Here is a 17824-nt window from a genome sequence, read left to right as displayed (position 1 = left end):
GTCAGGTGGAATGGATGGCACACATCCCTTGAAGGGAAATCTCTGCTGAAAACGTTTCCGCGGTCACTTCCATCTAGAACCAAACCTGCATCTATTAAGCTAGAACAGTACAGAAAACATGTGCCTTCTCAATGCCAAGCCACCCCAGAAGGCTCTTTGACAAGATGCTGGATAAAACTGTGAATTTTATTTTGGAATGGAATAAGGAGGTCATGGATCTCCTGAAATAATCAACTCTGATGGTATAAACACACAGTTCTTCTGTCCCTCCCCGCCATCTGCTTGCCTATGTTTAAAAGAATAGGGTACATAATAAAACCCCTTTCCAGGGGAAATGATACTAATTCTATGTAGTATCAGGTATCCAGTAATTTAAACACCCACTTCTAACCTGTTTCCCCTTCCCCATTTTTCTTGAGAAGTGTTAGACTGATTTCATGATAGAAATGTCAAGCCATCAAGTTTTATGCAGGGGACTTCACACTTTTTCTGCTAGCTCTGAAGACAAAGTATTTAATAAATCAAAATACTTTTAACTAAACTGGAATGGCTCCAGCACAAGACAGGACAACCTGAAAAACTCCCTTTTAAAAACGATGTTTTGCTGATGGCTGGAAGGCCTTTTTTCCACCACAGCATTATACAGGAGGAAAACAGATAAGGTAGGATGCTACCCGACTTTTGACCAGAAAACTGTAACCTAGTTTCAGCATCTGTCTGATACAGTAAAGCATCCTAGAAAGTTTGCTTTTCCAGAATGCTTAAAGGGAGTTGCAGTACAAGTACTGGAGACAGTACTCTTGACCAGTTATAGTTAAACTTATTCTTACAGTTAGATTACTGTTTCCCACCTACATTATCTCAGTGCTACTAGATCCATAAGTGGATAATTTATTTTGCCCATTAACCACAAAATGTATCATTCACTAGTACTTGCACCATTCTCTGGGCAATCTACAAACATCTTGGTACCTTGTAACCATAGCATCAAGTAATTTAGCATCAAAATAAGTGTCAGTTTTCCTTAATCCTGTAAGTTTTGATCTTTGTTCAAACGGGGAAAGGTATTTGATCATCTCTGAGAAAAGCTTGGGTCTTTTGAGGCCTCTTACTTAGGACAAGAAGTCTGTTAAGACTGTTGTCTATCAAAAAACTTAAATATTCTCTGAAGAGCAGTGTAGGAGATAAGACAGATCTACAATAGATATACGTATAAAAATAACTTCTGGAACCTACATTTTAAGATGAAACCCATCTACAAACAGGATTTCTAATATTAGTTACCCAATTTGGATTTCTTTCTTTCTTTTTTTTTTTTTGTTTAAATCAGAGAAGGGGAACTTAAGCACAGAAAGCTTAAAGTTCAAGATTACACAGCCCAGGTTAACTAAACCTTTGTTACCAGATCAAGCAAAACACAATGAATCCCTAGCATTACGAATTAATAATTTTATTTCCCCCTCTCATGTAAAACTTCATTATCCTTCTCCAAAAATAATTAAAAGTAGATTTTTTTAGAATTGTATGTACATACTACTTAAGCATATATTCTGTAAGACAACAGATTTAATATTCAGGATCTGCCTTCCAATTTTATGATGGAGATGTAAATTACATTCTTCAGTCAGTTTGTTTGTTTTGTTTTTTTTATGTGGGTTGCAGGTATTTTGGTCAGAGATCACTTAGTTTTTACAGTGACACCCAAAACACTGTTCAAATTAAGCAAGGTACCTGACTAACCATTTTGAAATACCATTTCAAATTCAAGTTATTCCAATATGTCCATTCAAAAGATTTATATTGAGCCCACTTTCTTAATATCCGAAGTTAAGCTTATTGGGTATAGGCAAGCAAATAGTGACGTGCTCCATCAGACAAACTGGATGCAGTTAGCAGCCACAGCTTACTAGAGTAAAAATTGCATTCTTAAGGAACAAGTAAAACAGAAGCAAAAAGTTATGCTCATAGCATAACTGGAAGTTTATCCAGTTAAAGCAAACTGGATATTGTACAGGTGTTCAACGTTAAAACACGAAACACTAAGTAAAAAGCAGCAGGAGGTCTCAGGAGGATACAAAACTACAACAGTCCTATCTTCCAACGGGGTTGAAACAGTTTAAAAGACAAGTTAAATCACCATCCACCAATTTTTATTAACAGAATGCAGAGCATCCTTTGAAGAGATAAATATGTAAGAGCAGTAATCAATCACTTTTCTTAAACATCAGAGACTAGGAACAGATTTTAACCTTGTTATTTTAATTACTCTTTGGAGTAATTTGCAGTATACAGTTTTAAAACCAAAGAGTTATTCAATTCAAGCAGTAAATCAACATCTGTTACACTACTCAGGAAAAAATATTTGTTGAAAGCACATCCCAAGGCATAGGAGGAAGGTGGAAAAAGCAGGGGAAAAAAATACTCACCTTCTTGTCTCTGGTCCTTACTTCTCCATAGAAGTCTAGGGCTTCTTGTGCCTTTAAAAACTTGCCTCGATGTAATAAATATGCACAAATCATTACACCAGTTCGTCCCTTTCCAGCTTTACAGTGGATTGCTGCAACATGATTGTCATCTTCACTTAGCCATTGGTCAAGATCTTCACAAAAAGGTTTGATAAGCTCTAACTGTGGTGGGTTATGGTCTTCAAAAGGGTACTGTGCAACTGTAATAGAAAAAAAAAAAGATTTCCAATACAATAAATTTAAATGTGAGATTTTAACTAGCTTTATTGTAAGTGTTAACTTCTAAAAAAAACACTAGTAAAAAAAATCATGGACGGGTAACTGGATGGATTGTGTATGTTTGACAAGTGCATCTGACAAGCATAACTCTGAAATCCATAATTATAAGCTATTCAGCTTTGCAGACTATTAAGTGTATATGGTGCACTTCCTCATGAATGCACAATTAAGTGTGGTGTTATCCAAATGCAAGGGAGCTACAACAAAGATACTTACATTAAAATGTATGGCATAGGTTCCATACATTGCATTATAAAAAAACAAAACAAAACCCACTTTCCAATTGTATAACCCAGTGTCCTTGGCAAATGTGAGAAGAATTTTATTCCTATCCAACCATATGCCTTATGACAGGGCTGTCCAACTGCTGTCCCATGGGCTACATGCAACTCCCTGAAGAGTTAGTAACCCGCCCAACCTCCACACCCCACAACCTGTTCTAGCCACAGTTGCTGGACTCCCCCCTCCCTCCACCAGATTCTTCCTTCCTTTCCCCATTCTTGGCAGGACAGGGTTGGACCAGGAGGTAGGACGGGGGTAATAATAGACCGCAGTATGAGTATGAGCTGGAAGTGGGATGCTGTAGCCAGTAGGGCACATAATGCTCTGGGCATGCAACAATCAATGCATCTCCAGCAAAACCAAGGTCATTCTTCCACTCTATTCAGCACTGGTGAGACTGCAGCTGGAGTATTGCAACCAATTCTGGGCACAACACTAACAAGGACATGGACAAGCTTGAGAGTCCAAAGAAGAGTCTTACACGGCAAGCCATACAATGAAAGGCTGAGGGATCTGGGACTCTTCAGCCTGAGGAAAAGAAGGCTGAGAGGGGACCTGGTAGCAGCTTACCACTACATTAGGGGAGTATATCAAGGGTGAACAACTATTCACCAGGGCTCCCAAGGGGAAAACCAGAATTAATGGCCACAAACTCCTGGAAGATCGATTCAGGCTCAACATAAGGAAAACCTTCTTCAGTCAGGGTGTCCAGACTGTGTAATAAGCTCCCTCCAGAGGTGGTACAATCGCCTACCCTGGAAATCTTCAAGACCTTGCTGGGTCACCTGACCCTCAGTTATCTTTCCTGCTTGGTGCAGGGGGCTAGACCCAATGATCTTCCAAGGTCACTTCTGGACTTAGGAATCTATGACCACCTATGCTATGCACTTGCTGGGGAAGGGGACTGGGATGCTCCTGTGGGAAGAGGGAACCAGGCTGCCTGTACAAGTGAATGGTATGTACAGATTGGGGGGGGGCCCAGGAAGAAGGGAAGGAGGGCTGCCCACCTGTCTGCATGGCATGAAGCCTGTGCAGCTTGCAGCCCCTGAGTCTGCAGTCCATGCTTTGTACAGCCTATGGATGACGAAGTTGGACAGCTCTGCCTTATAACAACTCATTATTCCACAACTGTCATTTGGAAGTTCTATTTCCTTTTAGCCAACATAATACACAAATAAAACTTTAATTTGCAGAAGGCTTTGCATTAGTTTCGTTATTCGTGCTTAATGATTTGTTATATGTTCAGGTTATGTAAACTTCTCTCCTAAGCAATGAGATTATTTAGGATATAAAACAAAACAGCAAATATACAATCGTTGAAATCATGAGATATTTTATAAGCAACTCTAGCACTGTGCAGAGTACCACTCATCTACTTTTTTTTGATCTATTTTTTTTTTGAAGTTTGCATGGACAGCATATTCACTGACAATTCAGACAAATCCACTTGATTTTCTAGTCCAGCTAAAAGGGAAATGATAACTAAAAGAAAATGAACAGTAAATAAAATAGAAGGGTCCACAATACTTTACAGAATTAAATTAAGCTTTAATCCAGCTTGAAAAATGATCATAAACTGTAAGAGTATATTTTCATATTACTAAGTTGTTTTGCATAGAAGAGTCCAAATATTCCAAGAGCAGCATAAGAAGGCACTTCAAACTGCTTTTGTACTTTAGACGGGTAAGAAGGAAGCTGAAATGCTTCTTTAAACACTACTCAGTGTAGCATTGCAAAAATAAACTATTTAGATTCAATTTCAGATTTAGCTAAAAAACGTACACAGGTATCTTAAACTGGAACTAGTCACAGTCACTGTAAGAAGGAGCCACAAAAACTGAATCTCTCCAGGGATCAGAAGGGGCACCCTTCCTTGCACAAAATAAACCAGAAGTGTAGCAACTGCATCCTCTGAAGATGCAACCATGGATTGGGGAAGAGGTCCTGTCTATCTTTATCTAGCAGGACAGTCTGAAGCTTGACCTGGTCTCAGAGCCAGACCGTGAAATAAGGAAAGGTCCAGGCTCCCCTCCAACACCTGTTAAAAATTCTGGGGAAATCCCTGCATGGAAACAAACTGAGAAAAGCTACAGCATACAAAGACTGAAGATATAGCTAGATCCCCATATAAACCTAGCTTTTTGCCTAGACTTGCACAAACTCTAGGCAAAAGCCCACAGTCCAAAGAGGACAAATGTCTTGTAAAGCACAGCTTTTACACAGTAGTTTTAGGGGGTTAGCAATATTTTTACAGCACACAGCTGTTTAACCTTAAGCATGGGACAACTCCAACTTAGCGCACACCTTGGTCACCCCTTCTCCACAGTGCTGCTGCTTCACCCCACTGCTGTGGCCAAACTCTCCTGCTGGCCAAGGTACTGCAAAAGTCACCCAGCTCTGCAGGTTAGCTAAAATGGCTGTGTGCTGGATCTGACCCGCCACCCCAAATTTTAGGATTTAGGGAAATATTCAGGATCTGGATTAACACCTGTGCTCTGAAAAATCAAGACATCAAAATACCCCCTTGCTTGACACTCAAAGAAGTTTTTTTTTTTAAAGATCTTTACTAGAGTTTTCCTTTCTGTCAGGGATGGGCAAAGGGCACAGGAAGTGAGAAGCCTTGAGTTAGACTCATACATCAAATGCAGAACATTACTTTGTAATGATAAAAGGCAGGCAAACAAAAAAACCTAAGTGCTCTCATAACTGATTAAGCATGCTGTTTATGAAATCTTATGCCTTTCTTGATTAGTGAATAAAGAAGGTGCCACTCTGCTTTGTCTTCAAGTTGCCTCAGCTTAAGGTAACTGGCAAGGGAGAGTGAATGGGATGAGACATAAGCATTAATTAATATCTAATGTACAGTTAAGAGATCTGAATAAATCAGTACTACCTAGATTTCTGAAAATTAAACTCTTCATAACAGAAAATATGAATGGAAGCAACCATGCTTCTCTGATCATATGCAGTCAAAGGCCTAATCGTTTTCACTTTTGCATCTCCTTCTCCCACCCTTAGAAATACTGGTGTCAAGCTTCAGACTTTTTTTCTTAGGTGCCTAGATCACTGAAATGCATGTATATTGGCATTTAGATCCCTGGCAGACATTAATTTTTTCATATGATTAACATGTTAATCACACAGTAAATGGCAACATGCCACACGCACAAATATTTAAGACGTGATAAACTGCCAAACCAACCACAAAATTATTTCACATTAATATGGCACTTAACTTTGAACATGTCATGCAGACACCTAGTAAGAGCATATGCATCCCAGCCCAGCCCAGCCCAGAAGTCTGGGTCTGAAGAGCCAAACTGGGGCGCTTTGACACTGACATCAGGAAGCCTTGGCCTGCCTGCTTTTCTTTGAATGTCTCGGGACAGCGTGTGCCTGAGAATGGTGAGAGGATACCCAATGTCAGGTGTAAAGCACTGTGAGAACTTTAAAAAAGCAGGCACACAGCCCACCTGCTTTTTTAGGGTCCCAAAGCAACGCGAGTCTGTAAGGCCCTGGGGTAGCATGAGCTTAAGAAATCAGAGATGCTCTCCAAAGACAGACTCATGGTGCCTCAGGACCTACACAGAGCACACATACTTACAGCCTGGCATGGATAAACTCGTTTCTTGATGCCAGGCTGTAAGCTGCCAATAGGACCAGGACTGGGTGGGTCCCGGTGCCAGACTCTATACTGGCAGTCATATGACTGGGATCAGAGGAATTATGGCCAATCCCAAAAATCACACATCCTACACATCTGGCACAGAAGGATGCAGAGTTTTTGCAATCAGGCATCCATGTCAGCCATGGGGCCTTAATGTCAACACCTGGTAGATGTATTAGCTCCCATTTAGGCAAATGGAACAGTTCAAAACTCAAAGCCATTGTTTGTTTGCTCTATTACACAAAAAGAGACCAATTAAATTAATTATACTCTGTTAATGTTCTGTAGGACTTTTTGCAACTGTAACACCACAAAGGCTTACATATTTTAACAAAAGCTTAGATTCTAGAAGGCAACTTAGCGTTCTGTCTGTTCACATAGACATACTACAGCTTCTAAGCTGAAATTCTAGCAATAACTGTCTTTAGCTCATAACATAGTTAATTGCTGAATACTACACTTTTTAGAAACTGTCAAATACTGCTAAAAATGTTTCCCCATAGAATTTCTAGTTACTACTCTTCTCCCTCCCAAATAGCATGAGTTTAACATTATTCATTAGTTCACAGAGAGGTGACTCTAGAAAAAAAAATCTAACATTAATAAACTAGACAGTGCAAACTTACCTCTGCAATTAAATTTGGCGGTGTCATAATGTCTTTCTGCACATCTAAAAAGAAATGTTGGAATATATTAGAATTCAACACAAATATCTGTTGTATGCACATCAATGGGGTCTGTGCCACCTTGAAAGACAATAAGCATAAAGTCAAAAGAAATCTCACATGTATCACCTGAAGTTTAATACCTCAGCTAGATTTTATATATAAAATTTAGAAGATTTTGCTGTATAACATTTTCTAGCTGAGAAAGTTGCTTACCCCACAGTAACTACCACTCTTCAAGTGGTATTCAGTGTTAATACCACTGCTAGTTCCCATGCAACATCAGAAGGTATTTTTCATTGTTTTTTTTTTAAAAAAGCAGCATTCACTAGAGCTATTCACACACACACTATGCTTCCTTATACTCCAGTGCCAAGGCCGAACCAGTGGAGTGATCACGATTCTCTGTTCAGAACACATTAGTGGAAAATGAACTAGAATGAGGGCAAGATCATGGGATCCACACTGACAACATCTACAGAACCGTTACTAGAACGTACGTAAACATGATTTCAATTGCGTATCAGTGCAGATCTCCCTGTAGGTGACTAACAAGCAGTAACCTCTTGATAAAGGGATGAACAACATCAGCTAGATATCAACTGCAGCACTAGTCTCTCACACTTCACATCTGCCATGGCAGTTAAGTCCAATGCATGATTTCAATGAAGGTCAGTGGGTTACTTCAGGTTCTACATTTGCCAATTTCTAAAACTAGTAATTTCTAAAGCATGTAAAGGATATTTCCTGAGCTGCACTGATGTCTTGTGGGTGAGATAAACCACAGGTTTACACCTCAAAAGGAACACAATACAAAAAACAAACGAACAAACAAGTCTGTCCCCTGCATTTTTTCCAATGAGATGACCTGCCATTGAGAAAGACAGAACAGCTAGAACTAAGCAGCTAGATAGTCAGAGCTGTAGGTCTCTGGTGATATAGCAGATCCAGTGCAACTTCTCTCCTTATTAGGAGTGCACCAATAAAGATTTTTTGGCTCAGTACCAATGGCTGATTAATGATAAGCCGTATCAGCCAATACTGAACCAAATGCAGATATGTAAGCCTGGCAGATTGGAGAGAAATGGCCAGCCGCTAAGTCTGAGGGGAAAGGGTGGGGAAAGGAAGGGGCATGGAGTGGAAGGTAGATCAAAGCCCCACAGTGAAGGAGGGAGTGGGGCAGGGGCTGGCGCTGCCTAGTCAAGGCGGGGCAGGGCAGCGGACAGAGCTGAGAGCAACTTGTCTAGGGGGCCCAGGACAGGGGCTCCTGCTGCTGTGTGCACCCCTGGCGGAAGTGAGGGGGCTGTGTGCCCCCTGGATCTGCACTGGGAGCGAAAGCGGGCTGCCATAGCAGGTTGGGGCAGCAAACAGTGCCAGGCTCTTCCTGGCTTGGGGATTGGGCTGGGGCTGCGCTTGGTGGTAATGCAACATTGTACCCACCTCATAGTTCCCCTCCCAGGACCACCGCCACCTGGGCCAAGCGCATTCCCAACACCACCCCCCCCCCCCCCCCCGCCAAGAACAGGTCAGTGCAGCCTGTCCCTAAGCACACAGCCCACCCTTCCTCCGCATGCAGATCTGGGGGGCACATGCCCCCATGCCTCCCGGGGGGGGGGGGGGGGTGCAGTGGTAGGAGCCTTTTCCCCACACCAGACAAATTGCTCACAGATTCATCCTGCACCCTACCCCAGCAGGGCAGTGCCTGCCCCTGCCCCATTCCCTCCTTCATGGTGGGGGCTTCAATCTGCACCCCACCCCCATACCCCTTCTTCCCCAACAGACTTACCAGCCAGACGGTGCTCTCCAAGCTGCCAGGCTGCACTAATGGCTGCATGCATGTTTCAGCTGCCCCCATACACGCGGCATTTATTGGCAACATTATTGGCCACATCAGCCAAAAAAAGCCGATTGCCAATAGTCCTTTTATCAGTGTCAGTACGATATGGACGGATACATCGGTGTACCTGTACTCCTTACATAGAGAATGCTTCAGTATAAAGCACTTAGTTGGGTTTACTGCAAACCAGGGGGTGGATAAATGGAAGCATGCATTCTTTAAGTCAAGAGCCACAAATCAAACTCAAGTCCATAACCACGAGCTGGCAGAGGCAAATATCACCCTGAATGAACAGAAATGATATGTACCTCTTTAGTCTTTCAATCTGCCTTTCTTCTAAAGGATAACGGATAATTCTATATTCTAAAGAATAAGCCTCTTCCTCATAATCCTCCTCTACTGTAGCTCCTACACAAAGCAACAAGGCCAACTCTTTTAACAATAAATAACTAAGAAATCTTTAAGAAGAGTCCTTAAGAGGTACAGGTGTGTGGGATATGTGGGTAGGAGAAAGAAAAAGGGTAGCTCTGGAGAGGATATGCAGGACACATTTGTCTGCTGTGATTATGATCAAGCCTGCTGGAAAGGTGCCAAGCAGATTCTGAAAATATTGGTAGGTTTTACATTTGTAGTAAAGGGACTTCCAATTCTCCCATCAAGTCTGCTGTCATGGGGATGGTGCTGGCCTTTTCTTCTCAGGATATTTGGGCTCCCTACACTAAAACCATGAAAAATGTCTTTTTTGAGGCTGGTATGATTTTGGATAAGACGACACAGCGCAAACTCCTGAAAACTGTAGCATGGCCCTGAAGTCTAGAGCACTTCATCTTCCCTATTATGAAGTTTCATCCCCTTCAAAGACCGGTTCTCCATGGCAGCTTGCACCTTTTCTGGAATGCTTGATACTAACAATAACGTGGACTTCTTATTCTAATAGCCATTGTCTCATAGATTCATTCACAGATTCATAGATGTTAGGGTTGGAAGGGACCTCAATAGATCGAGTCCGACCCCCTGCATAGGCAGGAAAGAGTGCTGGGTCTAGATGACCCCAGCTAGATGCTTATCTAACCTCCTCTTGAAGACCCCCAGGGTAGGGGAGAGCACCACCTCCCTTGGGAGCCCGTTCCAGACCTTGGCCACTCGAACTGTGAAGAAGTTCTTCCTAATGTCCAGTCTAAATCTGCTCTCTGCTAGCTTGTGGCCGTTATTTCTTGTAACCCCCGGGGGCGCCTTGGTGAATAAAAACTCACCAATTCCCTTCTGTGCCCCCGTGATGAACTTATAGGCAGCCACAAGGTCGCCTCTCAACCTTCTCTTGCGGAGGCTGAAAAGATTCAGTTTCTCTAGTCTCTCCTCGTAGGGCTTGGTCTGCAGGCCCTTAACCATACGAGTGGCCCTTCTCTGGACCCTCTCCAGGTTATCCGCATCCCTCTTGAAGTGCGGCGCCCAGAATTGCACGCAGTACTCCAACTAGGGTCTGACCAGCGCCCGATAGAGGGGAAGTATCACCTCCTTGGTTCTGTTCATCATGCATCTGCTGATGCACGATAAAGTGCCATTGGCTTTTCTGATGGCTTCGTCACATTGCCGACTCATGTTCATCTTGGAGTCCACTAGGACTCCAAGATCCCTTTCCACTTCCTTGCCACCCAGCAGGTCACTCCCTAGGCTGTAGCTGTGCTGGACATTTTTCTTCCCTAGATGCAGCACTTTGCATTTCTCCTTGTTGAACTGCATTCTCTTGTTTTCTGCCCACTTGTCCAACCTGTCCAGGTCTGCTTGCAGCTGTTCCCTGCCCTCCGGCGTGTCCACTTCTCCCCATAGCTTTGTGTCATCCGCAAACTTGGACAGAGTACATTTCACTCCCTCGTCCAAGTCACTGATGAAGACATTAAAGAGTAGGTTATGTTGGATACATGTTGGATACATTCATGGCTACCATCCGGTCTCTACTGATCTTTAGTGTGAAAATCCGGACAAGAAAGGCTTTTTTCCAGGCCAGGAAGTTGTATTTTACAAGCAGGGCATGGCAATTTACAATATGGAGCTGGGCTGAGACAAAGGTCCATTTTTTCAGTCCTTTTCTTTTGAGGTACTTTTGTGAACCTGGATTCCTTTTGTACTTCTGCTGTCAGACTCAATTTGAACATGCATATAAATGTTCAAGGCCCTTCAGAGATACCTGGTGCTTTTCTTCCACTTACTTAGATGCAGAGTAAAGGGTGTCAAACAGACAGCTTGTGGGCTGAATTCAGACTGCAGAACCACTAATCTGGCCAGCCAGGCTCCTGGAAGGCCACTGGAAGTTGTGAGGTGATGACTTCTGTAGAATTCAGGGCTCTTTGTTTCCACTAGCCATGACTATTGGTGGTGAGCTTGGCTCCTCACCACTAGACTCCTTCCTACTGGTGGACCTGCTACTGTCATCACCCTGGTGGCTGCCCCCATACCCTGGACTGGATCTGGCATGTGAGAAGCCCTGAAGGTGAGTCCTCAGGGTAGCTGAAGTAACTGAAAATGTAGGAACATCTGGCTGTGTACAGAATGGCCTAATGCTGCTGGGGATGTGGTGAATTCCCTACTCAAAATGTAAAGGAGGGAATCTCCTCCAGGACACTACAATCCCCTAAACGGAAAAGGTGTCATACTGCAAGAACACTGGACAAATGAAGTTTTGCTTGAGAAGGGGCCAAGAATTCCCTTCAGTCATTTACTGAAAGTAGGAGTGAGAGTCCCTACCTGTTATCAATGAAAATATATAGCTCAACAAGTGTACTACTGGTATATTGTACTAATGATAGGCACTGGATTCAGTTTAAAGACTCTACACAAGCTCAGGCACCTCCACTGGTGCCAGTAAGTACCAAGTCCTCTCCCCTGCACCTGATATCAGTAGATCAGACCTGAAGCCAGGTTTCAGAGGCTGTCTCTCTGGAGAAATGGTATTTAGAATCCTACTTGAGTGACAGATGTTAATGACCAGGTTCATACTCCATGCAGCTCTTTCTGTGCCAAATTTTACTTTCAAAGGCATTGGCACCATATCTATCACGGCTGCTAATGCCTTCTTCAATGCTTTCCCTTCTTTGGATTCCAGTGTATGAAATCCGCTTGAGGGAGACATGGCCAGAGATCATTCTTTTGGCTACTGTCTGGCTATTAGTAATAATTTCTTCTAGGTCAAAAGTGACCCTCATGGACACTCAAGCATGTAATTTGAGCAAAGCATCCCTGGACTTACGAGACTTCAAATAGAAAGTCTAGCACAAAGTATCTGTTAAGAATACAGCTGTTTCCCAAGCAGATGAGGCATCAATTTTATCTGTTTATGCTGGAATGAGGCTGTCATGGTAAGTCCATGGCAATGGTTCTCAACCTTTTTAGACTTAAAGCATTCAGTAACTTTCTAAATTTATTTTTTTTGAAATGGAGTGTTGTTAATTTCACTTATTTTTTACTACAGAAAAACAGAGCAATTCTGTTCTAAACAACTCAGAAAGACCACAGGAAGGTCAGAAATGTTTTTGACACTATGGATTCCTATGCAAAATCTCTACAGTTTATCTGTGAACGTATCTCTGTAATTCAAATGGTGCTAATACAGTATGGTACCCTTAAAAGAATTTCACAGCACCACAGGTCTCTGACAACTTATGCCTCTCATGAGGTGAAACAACAGATATGAAATACCTTGTACAATTTTAAGAGCATCAGACTCACGGCAATCAAAATGGTTAAAAACAGATTGAAATTCTCAAGAATATAATGGGTTGGTAGGTTAAGTGTCAGGGGAACTGGTGATATTTTAAAACCTAGAACAGTTGTGGCTGTGTGTTGTTATAATGGGAGCAGAATGCCACAAAAGACAGATGCACAGCCCAACACACTCCTATTTACAATATTCTGACAACACATGCAGGGCCCATATGCACACCTACACTAGAATCCATGCTGACACACACTTTATGTAAAATTTGCATACTTTCATTTAGCACTTCAGAAGCATTTATTTAAAAAGTGCACTTAGAATTTATTTTAATACTATTTAAGGTAGTAGCTGAACCCCTGCATAAAACCCCATGTCCTTTTTACTAATGCCAGCAACCGCTATGTTTAAGTAACCCTCCTTGCCATCAGAGGCAACCCCCTTTGCAAATCCTACCAGTTTTACTGTTCTCAATTTTTAGGAGGTACCCAAGATTTTAAATCGCTACAACTGAACTTGCTGCCAAACTGGCACCGTCTCAGTTCTCATCCCAATAATTTAGCTCACAGAAACGAAGGCTAAAAAGATGACAACAACCTATTTCCAGCAGGTGGTAGCACACCAGAGGCAACTAATCCCCTTGTAAAGAATGTGTACACAGAAGCAGAAGGGGTCACATTAATGAATAACTAACAAGCTCCTTGCAAAGCTCCTCCTTTGAGCAATTACAAACCGAAGAGGATGAGAAACAAAGATTAGATTGGGAACAAAAATGGGAAAACACTATTTTTGGGGAGATATAAACAGAAGATAAAAATAGAAACAGGTTAAAAAGGGGCAAAATGTGAAAATGGAGCTAAATGGTGAAGATGCACAATATAAGTAACAGCAGCAAACTGGAAAAAGGGAGTTAACAAAAAGGAAACAATCACATTCACAAATATTTACTAGGAAACTAAAAGTTCAATTACTACAAACTATAATAAGGTTGTATTGGTCCAGTTTCAGCATTAGTTCAACTAAATCAATTATCAATTTAGATAAAATTGATACAGATACCTCGTGTGCACACTGTTATAGGAGTTATACAAAAAATTAAAAGAATAAGGTTGCAAAGTCATGCACTCAGAAGTTCTGGAAAAAAAATCATGCTAATGATACTACAGTGTCTTACAGCACTGCTCTTTCCCAACAGGACTTCTGCCTCTTTCTTTAATGAAATGAACTACCTTAACAATTCAGAGTCTTGACAGGCCCAGTGTCATGAGGTTGTTCACTACTGATTTTGTCTGTGGGGCTCCACACCATTCTCTCTTCCCATGAGGGCCAAATGCTGTGCTGATATACCTAATAAATCTAAAAAGCTACACAGATTTTAATAAGTAAATAGACATAAGGACATTTACAGATTGTTTATCATAGATGTAGTACTATTCTATTTTAAAATTGTTTTCATTCAAGGGTGTAGGTTGTAGCCAGGTCGGTCTAAAGGCATAGACAGACAAGGTTCTTTGGGTAAGTCTGATCCAGGAAGAGCACCCACCAACTGCAGATGCTTCCTCCCCTGATGAAGAGTATTTAAAACTGAAAGCTTGCTAAGAAGAATTTTTCTAACTATCTTAGTCTAAAAAAATATATCAGATTTATCCAAAGGACCTTGTCTGACTATTTTCATTCAATACATGGTTTTGGAAAAAATATTTTAAGCACAATTTCTCATGGTGAAACTCCAACCAACAAATGAATGTAGTGTTTGAGGAAAACCACTAACCACCTGAATAGTTAAACAAGGAGAGTAAAATTGATCTTTTTAGAGCACAGTGGGGTTTTTTTGCATTAAGGTGAAGAAGATTAAAAATTGAGCTTCAAGTACGCACCAACAAAAAGACAACCCGACTAAAATCTTCCACACATTTGAAAAATTTGTTGCATTAATGGATAATGTTAGAAAACATTTTAAAGAGCATACTGGCAATAAAAATATATCAAAAGCACTTTTCTTATTACAGCTCTTCATTTTTAAACCAAGAGTTCTTTTAAAAAAGTATCTTTTATCAACTTCTAAAGCACTGCACCCTTCACCTCTTCTAAAACTCACTACAAATTCTTACTTTTGTTCATAAATGAAAATACAAAACTGATCTAATGTTTTTGCTTCCCCGTTTTTTCCTGTCACCATTTGAGCCCGTTTCAAATGACAAGCTCGATATTGAGCAGTTCAGCACTGCCTGATCTTGTGAATGATATCAAAGCCACACTTCACTGAAACTGACAGTTGAACTCAGCCCTAAGAAGCAGGAAGAAATGAAGTTATATTTATACTATTTTGCATTCTTCCAAAAAACCAAACTGGTGCTTATAAATAGGATCAAATAATATTTCAAGGGTGGGGGGCATGCTTTAGGAGGACAAATAGTCTCTGGGTTGATCCTGACCATTCTAGTGCAAGACCTATTTAATAAGGACGTTAAGAGAATCAAAGCAATGAAATTTAAAACGCAACCTGAAAGTCATCAACTCAAAACTATCTACTTGGCTTTGATTTAAAAAAAACCAGAAAGAAAACAAATGAATATTACATGCCTCTACCTTTTAAAGAGACCAGCTAAGACCACAAGATTGCCACTTTGACAGATACCTCAAGATACCAATTTATCTCCCAAGTAAGCTAGTAAAAACTCTCATGAATTTAGCTCCTGAGATGGCTATATAAAATTAGCACACTCCCTTTATATGCATACGGGTAAGTAAATAATTAAAATTCAACAAAATGCCAGTATTGGTTGCCTACTGCTTATATTTACAACAAAACGCCTTTATGTACATATTTCTATGTGCAAGAACAATTTCAGTACACAGTATCTTTCAGCTTAACTATCTACCCTGTAAGGTAATTGGATGCTAGTTAAGCGTACAGAAATGGTGGAGAAAAGGCATCTACTGGAAACCCTGCAAATGACAGGAGCGTACTGTACTAGTTTCATGACCATTTCCCCTGATTTTCAAAGGCTTTTAATAATGTCCCTGAAACTTACTGTTAGAAGATCTGAAAGTGGCAGGAACTAGTCAATGTCAGGACTGTTAATCCCAGAGCACAGAGAGCACTCTGTACTCAGATAAGTGCACAGCCTTTTCAAGTCCCAAGGTTACACGCTTACATAGAGTACACTGTATCAAGGGATTTTAGAAACACTGCCCCTTTTACACTGTAAATAGTGCTAGCATGTCTTTAAGTGGTAAATTATATTCAGACTAGATGGCCTAAACAGTTTACAAGAAAAAAAAAATCCAACAACTGGAACACATTCAAAATTTTCCAATAAAATTATTAAGTCAATTCCTACCTGCACCATTTTGAAGGGCAACCCTACTATATTGTTTAAAAAGCCATTCCATTCCTCATGTTTCACATGTTACGTATTTCTAATGTGTTAAACTAGATGTGAACATGAGACAAACGTTTTCTTTTACTTTATTATAAGCACATTTAAACTTTTAATAGTTTATTGTTCTCGGTGTGACAATTATTAGGACTTGAACATTACACTGATATATTCAATGAATAAAAACAGAAAATAAAACAGAATTAAGGAAAAAGTACTATTTTGGAAAACTCAGATATCAATAAACCACAAGGATTACCCTTTTCAAATTCTTTTTCTCCCTAAATTTCCTATTCCCCCCTTTAAAAGCACATACTCCAATTTCAACCAACACTACTGTAACATACATTATCTTTACATTAAAAAAAATGAAGGAACAAACCCATTATCAGATTTTAAAAGAAGTTTAAAACAAAAGGGAAGTGAGGACCAAAAAAGGAAATTGGTAAAATCCCACAAAGTGTTTTGATATAAATAGTTAAGATATACACAAAATACATAATTCATAGAAGAAAATATTTACTTGTAAAAATTAAGACAACTCACCTCTGACTGCTGCAATAACTTATTCAAAATAGTACACAGGAATAACAAAGGACAGATACAGAAGCAAACAGGAGAACCTAGGCAATGATATAGCACTATGGAGATACAATAATAAGTAAATACATATTTTTCAGTTTCTCTACAAGACATCATTAATATATTACAGAAGCCCTGCTGTGAATTACTTTTTCACTTCACCACATGGTTACAAGCTCTAGGATGGGATGCATGCCAAGTCATTTAAAGTAGATCAAGTAACATGAATCTATGCCAGCATTCCATTTAACCTCATCACTATACTTTACTAAATGAACTAACAGTGCTCTCAATCGTTTTTCTTGAACAAATTGTTTCAAGAAATCTGTAAAACAATATCTCAAACTGCCTCTGTATAGAAACCACTTTTCACTTATAAGCTATTTTTAGAACAGGGCATTTGAAAGGTGTAGACATAAGAACGTACTTACAGATTGTATATCTTGTAATGGTTTTTATGTTTTGAATCCAAAAACCTTAAAAGAGAAAAGGCAATGTATATGAATATATTGTTACTATTACTTCAAAGATACCTTAATACATTTCCAGTATCACCAAAATATTTTCAAAATTATTTTCAAACTAAGCCTGAAGTTCAGGGTAATCCCCTCAGTATTTCTTTAAGGGGAAAAACCAAACCAAGTCAAAAACACACCCAAAAAAACAACCGGGGGGGGGGGGGGGGGGGGGAGGAGAGAGGATCCTGTAACCCTTACTCATACCTGTAACACTTACTCATACAAGCAGCCCCATTAATACAAAAATAAATACTTTTGTAAATAAAAGATAAAAGATTAGGTTGTCACTGTTAACTACAATTTATGTTTGGTAGTCACGCTTCATTGATCAGCAGTGTAGTGCACTGATGCTCAAACTTTTAGCTCCACGGGCCGGATGATTGGCCTGTGGATTGGCTCCTGAGGGGCCAATCCACAGGCCAATCCCTTGTGGGGTC

The 17824-nt window shown here is 40.5% G+C and overlaps 1 protein-coding gene across 1 annotated transcript in view; it reads right to left on the bottom strand.

The window, feature by feature from the left end:
* PTEN (phosphatase and tensin homolog) overlaps nt 1-17824 on the bottom strand; it is a 64128-nt gene that overhangs the window by 17593 nt on the left and 28711 nt on the right. Inside the window, exons 3-5 of the mRNA XM_014607819.3 lie at nt 17301-17345; nt 7320-7363; nt 2427-2665 (exon numbers count right to left, since the gene is read on the bottom strand). Of these exons, the coding sequence (XP_014463305.1) occupies nt 2427-2665; nt 7320-7363; nt 17301-17345 (328 nt within the window). The remainder of the gene's footprint in view (nt 1-2426; nt 2666-7319; nt 7364-17300; nt 17346-17824) is intronic.

Source organism: Alligator mississippiensis, chromosome 6 (assembly GCF_030867095.1).
Source record: "Alligator mississippiensis isolate rAllMis1 chromosome 6, rAllMis1, whole genome shotgun sequence".
Lineage (NCBI taxonomy): Eukaryota > Metazoa > Chordata > Crocodylia > Alligatoridae > Alligator > Alligator mississippiensis.
Note: the sequence above shows the minus strand (reverse complement) of the source record. Positions and strands in the feature narration are given on the sequence as shown.